General features: G+C 40.1%; 1 protein-coding gene across 1 annotated transcript in view; it reads left to right on the top strand.

Moving 5' to 3' along the window:
* The window catches only part of LOC109955242 (LON peptidase N-terminal domain and RING finger protein 1-like), a 5,805-nt gene extending 93 nt beyond the window's left edge, over positions 1–5,712 (top strand). The window contains exons 2-8 of the mRNA XM_020591200.1: positions 3–59; positions 283–397; positions 860–981; positions 1,085–1,243; positions 2,384–2,546; positions 2,677–2,826; positions 3,037–5,712. Of these exons, the coding sequence (XP_020446856.1) occupies positions 3–59; positions 283–397; positions 860–981; positions 1,085–1,243; positions 2,384–2,546; positions 2,677–2,826; positions 3,037–3,186 (916 nt within the window). The 3' untranslated portion in view covers positions 3,187–5,712. The remainder of the gene's footprint in view (positions 1–2; positions 60–282; positions 398–859; positions 982–1,084; positions 1,244–2,383; positions 2,547–2,676; positions 2,827–3,036) is intronic.
* Positions 5,713–10,623: the final 4,911 nt, after the last annotated feature.

Here is a 10,623-nt window from a genome sequence, read left to right as displayed (position 1 = left end):
AGAGAGAGAGCTCTGGGTGTTCTCACCGTGTCAGACTTTGAGTGCCCTCTGTGCATTAGGTCGGTGTCCTGGAGTTCTCGAATCAATAATTCCTCACCGTCTGTACCTTGTCTGGTGTAAAGTCATATATTAGGCTGAGTCTGTTTTCACTTGCCTTCTCTCTCTGGTTAATATTTAGCACACATACAGAATGTAAGCAAACATTCTCGCTTAACAGTTACAGTACAAATAGCATTTATTTAGATTTCTCTGCCTTTGTTTTTTTTTCTCTGTTGTCTGAAGGTTGTTTTTTGAGCCAATCACAACTCCCTGTGGTCACACCTTCTGTAAAAACTGTATAGAGAGGAGCCTGGATCACAACCTTCGCTGTCCCCTCTGCAAACAGCCACTACAAGAGGTAACCACCTACAGATACTTTCATCCATCCATTTTAAACTGAATAGGGAAAAAAGGCTGCTGGATCCTCTTTTTAGCTTATGAACTTCTCCACTTTAAAAGATGATTAAAGCTTTGTTATTGCCACCGCAGGGTGATCCTCACATACCCAATTTAGCTCAGGCGAAGTGAGATGCATCACTTCTCAGTTTTTACTTGTGTGTTTTGCTTGTGATAAAAGGTCACTCCTGTGATAAATAACATTTCTGCATAAACTGTGTGTATGCATTTATATGCATGCATCCATGCAAAGCTGAGATCACATTCAAATATAATACTAAGTTGGTAAATCTATATTTTATATTGACTAATGCATTGCAGAATATACAGGGTTGGTCTGTTTTATTAAACTTGGAGTGTTTACATTTTTTTCAGATTTTTGTGAATGATATCTGTTAACCTGCTCTCATATTTCTCTTGCCAGTATTTTAAAAACAGGAGGTACAGCCCCACAGTTCTGCTTCAGGATATCATGACCCACCTTTTTCCCTCACAGTTGGCTGAGAGGAAACATGTCCATGATGCTGAGATGGCTGAACTGTCTAAGTAGGCACCTTTCAGTAAATCATCATGCACTATACACTCAGGAGTTACTGTAGAGACTCTCTAAATTGTCTCTCTGATTACTTTTCCACCTCTTCTTTCATAGTCTCACAAAGGACATTCCTATTTTTGTTTGCACTGTGGCCTACCCTGGAGTGCCCTGTCCACTGCACATCTTTGAGCCTCGATATCGGCTGATGATGCGTCGCTGCATGGAGACTGGTACCAAGAAGTTTGGCATGTGCAGCTATGAGCATGGCAAAGGGTATGCAATGCACAGAATGTACACAACGTACAGCATACAAGCCCTGGGCTTTTTCCACAGGCGTTTACAATTATTTTGACCAGACTTTCTGAACATGGAGAGATCATGTTTGCCATTGAAGCACAATGCGTGCACATACACACACACACACACACACACACACACACACACACACTTGTACCTCTATCTTTATAAGAACACTCACTGACATTGTGCATTCCGTAGCCCCTTACCCTAATACTTAACCATCAGAACTAAATTCCCAAACGTAACACCTAACCTAAGCCTAATTCTAACCTGAACCCTAAAACTAAATCTTAACCCTCAAAAAGGTGTTTCACAAAGTGGAGGCTGTTGTGAGACCCGCTGTCTCTTCATCCTCCAACAAATATTAGTTCCTACTATACTGTCTATCAAAATATGTAGACAAACAACCACACACACATACACTCACTCCTACGGGCAATTTAGACTCACCAGTCAACCTAAGCTGCAAGTCTTTGGACTGTGGGAGGAAGCCGGAGTACCCAGAGAAAACCCACGCAGGCACAGGGAGAACATGCAGACTCTGCACAGAAAGACACCAGGTCGGCCACCCTTTGTCTAAGTCTTCCTTATTTATAGCACTACACACAGTGTACCCCACTTAAAAAAAATGTTTCATTAAATTTTACGAGATTGGTTCCTTTGTACGCTATAATATAAACTGCAGTGAGAAAACACTTTGCCAAGTTTATGTCTGCATCAGTTATTTAATGTGAAAAGTTTAGATAAAAGTTCTTTAAATGATTGAAAGTTAGTGAATGATGTCCTCAGTCATTTCCAAGCAGCGATATCCTACTCGTATCCTGCATCAGTCAGGGGTAGACAGAGTTTTAAAAGGGTATTTTCTAGGCTTTAAAATACGTTTTATTCTTATTTAATAATTATGCATGTAATTCAGTACAAATGTATGTACTTTATTCTTTCAAACTAGACAAAAGGCACAAAATACAAAAAGTGAATGAATTTTTTTGCACCACAATGAATTTACTGTACATTTTCCCCAATTCATTTGACTAACATAGCAAAAATTATATTAAATGTTGGCTTGAGGTGTACAAATGTAAAGCTCAAATGCTTTGTCCTTATGTGCTGCAGGTTTGCAGACTATGGCTGTATGCTGGAGATCCTTGGCCTGGAGGTGCTTCCTGATGGACGGTCCTATGTGAACACTGTGGGTGGTAGCAGATTCAAGGTGCTAAAGAGAGGTCAGAGAGATGGCTACCAGACTGCTGATATAGAGTACCTGAAGGACCTCAAGGTCAGGGTCTCAGAGATCACAAACTATACCAAAACTTAAAGAACCAACATTGAGAACCTTTCTACTGGACAACTTGATTGCTGAACATCTATTTCTTCCCTCTCTCATATCTGTGTCCTCTCTCTCCCAGGTTGATGGTAGTGAGTTAGAGCTTTTGCAGCATCTCCATGACAGTGTGTACCAGCAGGCCCAGGACTGGTACCAGCGCCTTGGCAGCCGCATCCGCGAGCAGATCGACAGACAGTATGGCACCATGCCAGATAAAGACGAGAACATTCAGGTTGGGGCTTAAAAGTAACGGACTGTAGCTCTAATCCTTAACTTTAATAAGAACCAATTTCCCAACTGTGTCCAGAAACCAAGGAGCCTTTATGGACCTGTTTTTTTTATGTCACATTGTATTCTGTCAGGTTGGATGCTAAGAAAACCCAATTTAAATTTAAACCATTACAGTGTATTTCTATTGTAATCCTTTTTAACTCTCCTCCAGGCCTCATCCAACGGTCCAGCCTGGTGCTGGTGGCTGCTGTCTGTCCTCCAGCTGGACCCTGCCTATCAAACCACTGTCCTGTCCCTGACCTCACTCAAAGACCGCTTAGGACACCTCCGCCTCATCCTTGAGTACTTTTCTCAGAGATAGACGTCACAGTACAGTGGTATTGCGCACACAGAAAGATGGAATGAAACCAATGGATGCAATTACACCACAGAGTTTAGGACATGAACTGTCTTGCGGTCACAGCTGAAGGTCAACTCATCTGGTTGATAACAGAAAGATAGTGATTTCATTATAAAACAGTGCAGGTTTTTGATGTTTAGCCTTTAGTTTGCGTGTGTTAGCCTTCTAACACCGTTTTCTTTGCTGGGAATTCAAGGTTTCTGAATACACTTTGTACTTGCTGTATCAGTAAGAACAGCAACCAAAGATGCTTCTTATTTATGGTCATCGGGAGCCAAAAATTATTATTTGTAGAATGACTATATCAGTGAATTTTCTATATAATATTGCTAAAAGTCAACACTGGGTGTCACTATCTTTCAGTTATTACAAACATGAAGAACATGCAACAGCTACTGGAGCATACTTCGTATATTATCATGTCTTGCCTGTTCTAATCAGAGTTTTTGCAATAACATAGCTAAGTTTAGGAATACATGCACATCAGAGAATTAAATTTCAGGTGTTGCAGGAAGTCATTTTGGATACTCTGAGCGCTGCACCCCTACTGAAGGGCACTGTGCTCTTTGCAATGCCTGTATTTAGTTAAATCCATTGGCCTTGGCTGGCATTGACTGTGGCTCATTTAATACTATTGAAAAACATAAAAGATCCATATTTGTAAAGACTGCAATAATAATTCATAGGATCAGTTGGGTTTTTTTTATAAGGATAATCACCTTTATTGGCCAAGTATGTTACACACAAGGAATTTGTTTCCGGTACAGAACCCTTTTTTTAATGGATGAAAGCTTTTGGCTCTGGATGCGGTTTGCAATCACCTGGTGGAAAACGTCTTCTGTGAAATTAAGGAAGTGGAAGTGGGGCCAGTGAATGTGGAGGTGTACCAGGTTTGTATAAACCTGTGTGATTATGTATACCGACAGTCACGTATGGATGCAGTACTATTTATATGTGTCAGCTATAAATAAGGAGTCACTTTTGTCAGGATCCATCTTAATTATCAGATTTTTTTAAAATTATCTATGGCTTGGTGTTAGCACTAATAAGAGTTACTGTCATGTCCATTGTGTCAAGGTGCAAGACAGAGCATTTAAAAATCTCTTTCACAGGGACAACCCTAAAATATTTTTGCTAGTGTCTGACTCTGTGTAGGCTCAAACACCCACCTCTGGCCCCTACTGTGTCTCCCTGTCTGTCTGACCCCTCTACCACCAGCGATGGTGCCTTTGAGTGCCTGGGCCAGCTCCCCCGGAGACCTGTGAATCTGAGGGCTTTCTACACAGCATAGAGGATGGACTATGTTTTTTGATATTAGTTTTTGGTGATATAGCGCACATTCAGTAGAATGTTGAAGCTGCCATGTTAGGTATGATTTACTAGCAAACATGGGCTTATCTGGGTGAAGCAAAAGTGCTTTTTTACTTTAATCATAGATATTTTTGTTTTGTGGTTTATAGGAATAGTTAGCTAAATGCTCACTGTGTTTATGTTTGTCATGGACTCTGCAGTTAGGCCTGTGTGTATAGTGGGCAAGGAACTACCATCTTATCACAACCAAAATATCACTGTAAACTGTCAGAATTAGTCTAGCAAACAATTATAGATACAGCAATCCTTAGTGTCATGTTTAAAGGGGTCATCTTGAGATTTTATATGCACAAACCTGTCCCACCAAAAGTTGAACTAATGGATAGAGTCATACAGACAGGTAAAGGAAAAACCAACACAGAGTGTCACAGTAAGGAGTTGGGCCACCACGTGCCACCTGAACAGCTTCAGTGCACCTTGGCATTGACTCACCAAGTCTCTGAAATGTACTGGGGGGATGAACACCATTCTTCTAAAAGATGTTCCCTCACTAGGTGGTTTGATGATCGTGGTGGAGACGCTGTCTGACACGACGATCCAAAATATCCCATAGGTGTTCAACTGGGTTCAGACTGCAGAGGCCATAGCATCTGTTCCACATCATTTTCATATTGTACTCATCAAACCATTCAGTGACCCCTCATGCCCTGTGGATGGGGACACTGTCATCCTGGAAGAGACCACTGATTTATTCAGGTTTTTCCTTTAATTTGTTGGATCTGATTAGCACACTAATCTCTGCTCTGATCTGATCTCAGACCTGTGAACTAACACCGTATTTGAGGGCAGGATACTTTTTATCATTTCTTCACATGTGTTTGATCAAATGTCAATAAGTTTTTGGGAATAACTGCAGGGTCACTTTAACATGCCAGTTACCACAACATGCCTCCAAAGCTGTACGATCTCACTGAAAAATGGCATCTGTCGGAAAGGTCACCTTCCTCCTACCAGTCATGATAAAAGCTACGGTAACTCAACTCAAAAAGGGACAGAGATTCTTACAAATTTCCTTTGAATGACCAGTCTCATAAACCTTTGTTGTAAACACATGAAAGCAATACATGACTGACAAGTTAGATATTCATTCGCCTATCCCACATCTTGTCAGAGAACATGGTAAAAGCAATACATGACTGACAAGTTAGATTTTCATTCGCCTATCCCACATCTTGTCTGAGAACACGGTATTTTTTTGCACAGTGAAATCATTTTGTGCACTCTGTTTTCTGATGCTCAGCCACAGTGTCTCACACATTCTCTCATTTGCAAATCATGCAGTGTCTGTTTTATTCCTTTAAAATTTTGCCTTCTCGCCAAATAAAATGGTGCTGTCACAGTAGTTGGTCTCATACTGGTTTACTCTGTTTGAAGCACAACTTCATTTCTTCATTGTTGTGTGATTTAAATTACATGCTATATGTATTTGAAAAATACTTTCTGTCACCCTCATTTTGATGCAGCTATTTGTCAACTTAATGTTTAATTTGATTAGGTTCAAACTTGGTGCTGCTACTGTAATGCAGTCAGGCACAAGCCTGATTTTTCAGCTCTTGCCTCTTTTACAAACTGGCAGGCATCCATTAGCCATAGTTACAGTATAATTAGCTTTCAGAAAATTTCCTCTAACACAGTTAAACAATTTGCACTAAATCCACACCGTCTCTAATGTGGAGCATGATAAGTGACCCGTTCTTGGCAGGGATTCTCTGTGAGAACGAGTCCCACACTTATGTACTTGGGAAAGGCTGTGAAAAGCACCATGGTGACGTGTTCCTGCTATGTGCTGCAGCTTTGCAGGAAATGTTGGTCGATGTGGTCTGATGGTCGGTGGTTTGTGGGCTTTCTGCACTTCATGTTAATCCATTGTTAACCTCCATTTTAATCCATTTAAATTCAAATCGAAGCTTATCTGATGCATCTTGTACTAATTCCTCCACCTCCAAACCAAAAATGACATGATTATTGTTTGTTTGACCAGTGGATGATTTTTATTGTCCTAAATTCTTTTTTCTTTTTTTTTCCAAAGCAAATTCTGCATTATCTTCATTTAATGTGCCTGTTTAGTGTCTGAGTGATTTGACTGTTAGGCCACAAATTTTTGGTCATTAAAGTCACTTTACAAACCAAATCGAAGTGGACGGATGTATTGAAATTCTCAGCGTGACAGAAATTGGTAGAGAAAAGGGGTGATGAGAGTGAAACATACCTCACATACTGATAGATAGACACTTTGCCATGGAAACAGTTATAATTACTGAGAACTGTGAAGTGCTGCAGCTGCAGTAGAATCACAGAAGCCTCGGGTTTGCTTTCATGAATAGAAATGAAAATTTGAATGGGTATTTACAGTGAATGGTATTCGATACTTATTGCCAAGATTTTAACTGCATCGTCTCACAGAAATGACATAGGTTATGACTACAGAGTGACCTCTATGATATGATATTTGTTATGGTATTTCATGAGCTACATGTCTGAAATAGCATCTTTCTGGTGTATAGTTGTTGAGGAGCAGTGCCTTGATATGAAAGAACACACTAGAAACTCATGTTATGAACAAAATGTTCCTCAAGGGGGCAGTCTGTAGCTGTGGAGGGATAAAAGAGTGTTATACAAATGGAATCACACTTGATACATTTCAGAAGATAATGGCTCTTCCTTTATACACAGGCTCACATCAGAGTCACAGATAATGGGTACATTTGGCTGGCAGAGACAACCAATCAGATGAAGTAAGCTTGATGGAATTAGTTTTCCATAAACTAAAAAAGAACAAAACAAATTAGTGATACAGTTCTGAAAGTAAAGGAGGATGCGTGAGTGTAGGTGGGCACAGACTGCCCTGGTCTATGAACAAGATGAGTAAAACAGCATAGCAGAAGTGAGGCATGTTTCCTGCTAACATTCTCTGCATAGGAAGCAGGCAGATGAAAAGAGGTTTCACTAGCTTCAGCGGGGCTCTGTAATGCAGCTCAGCGTCTACATCAAAGCCCATTACATTTGAAAAATGCCACAGCTTTTCTGTACTAAATTGATCCATCGGTTTGCGCTGACTCCCTGCTTGTGTATGACTGAGTAAAGATGACAGGCGTTTTGTAGGAGTTATCACAAAGGGGGAACCGGCTGTGGCTGTGAGTGTGTGTTTGGATGTGTGCGTTCTTGTATTTTTGCTGTTAAGATGACCAAATATCCTCACAGGAGTAGAAAGATGAAGCAAATCCTCTACAGACAGAGAGACTACTTTAGAACTAGGTTTAAAGTTGGAGTGTGGGTCAGGGTGAGAAACGCAACAGACAGAGAGCTAGGATGATATCTTCAGTCCAGTGTAAAGCATACCACAAATGAGTGTGTATGTATGTGTGAGTCATTAATAATTATGCTCAGTAATTATGGAACAACTCTGGGGCCTCCACTAAAATAGACCAGGCTGCTCCCTGTGCAATGTAGAACAACACTAAGAGAGTCACGGAGAGCATCAGAGCACGATTACAGTTCTGTTTTAATAGGAACAATACCCAGCCTCGCAAACGTCAATATCAAGAGCAGGATTATGGATTAGAAAATTAGAAAAATTTGTCTTTGAAGTAAAACGCATTTTGTTTACTTTACACCACCTGGAAGACAACACTCAGGAAGCTTATTCCCACAGATATCACTGTGGTGAATTCAAAGAGAGTGAAGGCAAGAGAAAGATTGTAAGAACAAGCTCAAGTTGCCAGATCTGTGTATGTGTGTTTTCTGCAGTACTCAATGCCCCTCTTTTATGGAGGTTTAGGGTCTGTGTGTCTGTATGTGCGCTGTGGTGTGTGTGTTTTCCTGTGGGTCTGACGCTGATAAACCTTGCTCATTTCTGTCTTTGTATAATCCCCTTTAGTGTCAACACGATGATAAACGAGTGAGCATGCTCTTGTGTGACAGTGCCTCTGAAAGCCAAGGTAAACATATGGGCCACTTGCCTCTGTTAGTACCATGGGACACCTCATAAATACTTTGATGAAGAGATGCAAGACCCAACCCAGGGAGGAGCACTGTGTTGCAAGATTAGGCAGCAAAACTCTTTCCTTTCTTCTTATGAAAGCTGATTTTCCTCCTGAAGAAGACACTTGATGATTAAAGCCTTAAACTTGTGATTTGTGAAGTGAACAAAAGCATTTGATCTTCAGTGTTGCTTGACTGACAGTTTAACAAGTCAAAAAGATGGATTAGCTATCCCACCCCCCCCATCTACAAAGTAAATATCTAAGGCCACACTGGAACAGATTTAGTAGGGTAGACGGGAGGAAAAAAAAGAGTCATTTTTATATTCTGGCGACTCCTTGGGGAAAAACTTACAAAAACAAATGAAGCAGATTGAGGTCACCCGCTGGGATATGAAGGACGGGAGAATCAGAAAGCAGGGGATGCACTGTAGGAGGTATGATGTCATGCAGCTGGCTCACTGATTTGCAGCGTTACCACCTGCTGTGGCCCACACCTGGCTGTAGAGCTGCTTCGTATGGTCCACGGTTGTATAAAGAGGTCTGTGTGCATGGAGGGCTGCTTGTGTACATGATGGACGGAGAGATAGTGAGAGCATAATGTAATAATGTCCGGTCATGCTCAAAGACAAACTGTAACAGTGTGCAATGTTTATAGCAATGTGCATGTATGTAATTCTCCATCTGTATGCTGCGTCATGTGAGAACTAGATGTTTGAAGGTGTTTTCATGTGTAACCAAGGGCAGCTGTCTGCTCCAAACTACAATCAATTCAATGTTTCTACATTCAAAATGGCCACGTTTGTGTGACCAAACATGGTGCCACATTAGTCTTCACCCACAGCAGTGTAGGCAAGCTAGACGGAATTTAACACAACCTTGATTTACCACTCTTCTGTCACCTGCAATTTGTCAGCGTCCTCTGACTGATTTACTGTTTTTATTGATTTAGTTCTTGCTTCCTCACATTGCCACTGGTGGGTGAGTCATCACAGCCTGCAGTGAAACGTTGTCTGAACCCATAGAGGTTTATTTAAAGACTTAGTGGAGAACCTGAAGTTTCCAAAGATAACAAATGTCAGATTATCTACAATATTCTCATTAGATGGAATCTATAATAGATGGCTAGATGGCTAGCATCCAGGTGTCTATTCAAATTTAGCACATTATTAAAATAAAGGATTTTCAAGGAAATTCTGAAGTGGTGTGTGTTTCTCTTCACCAACCTTATGCTGATATTAGGTATTGGTTTGTCAAGACATTCTCTAGTCAGGTGCAATTAAACTATTAAAGAAGAAGAAGGTGAAACAAAATGATGTAATTAATATTGCCAATCAAATTTCAAATGGTGAGAAGCCACGTGGATAACATGATTGTTTATTTTATGTTAATATGTGAAATATCACAGCCTACTCATTGCTTCACACAGATTTACTGTTTTTATCTGCTGTTACTTTTCATCTCTCCAGTGGACAATGTAGTCTGTTTCCTTTGCACTTAGTCACATTTTACTTTTATCACCACAACATTTCCATATTAGCAAAGCATAAAAATGATTTTACAATATTATTTTTTTTATTTCATTATCTCCATTCAGGGATTTTTTAAACCCCTTTTTAAATGTGCATATTAAAAATGCATATAAAAAGTAGATTTAACCCATAAAGTGTAAATATCATGTACATGGCTTCAGTGAAGACTTGAAGCAAGATGCTATAGAATGATATTATGTTTCCAGCTGGTTGGAAAATTGTCAACTAACTATGCAGTTCCCCACAGCTAGTGAGGGTGTTTTAGCATCTTTCAGCACATGGTTTTGCTTTTATAGCCTGTGACTTCACTGTTGTGGTTCAGTCTCACCAAATGATCACTCAGTTTTTTAAGCCAAAAAAAACAAAAAAAAACAATTCTTTACAAACTCATATGATCTGCTGGTCAACACAGCACATCATTTAGCAGCTAAAGAGACAGATGCATTATAATGTTATAATATTGATTTGTGAGACAGCATGGAACATGTCAGACCAGGCTTTACTACGTTTAGCAT

Source organism: Monopterus albus, unplaced genomic scaffold (genome assembly GCF_001952655.1).
Source record: "Monopterus albus unplaced genomic scaffold, M_albus_1.0 scaffold2.1, whole genome shotgun sequence".
In the NCBI taxonomy this organism is placed as follows: Eukaryota; Metazoa; Chordata; class Actinopteri; order Synbranchiformes; family Synbranchidae; genus Monopterus; species Monopterus albus.
The sequence above is the reverse complement of the archived record's forward strand: the minus strand, read 5'-3'. Positions and strand labels throughout refer to the sequence as shown.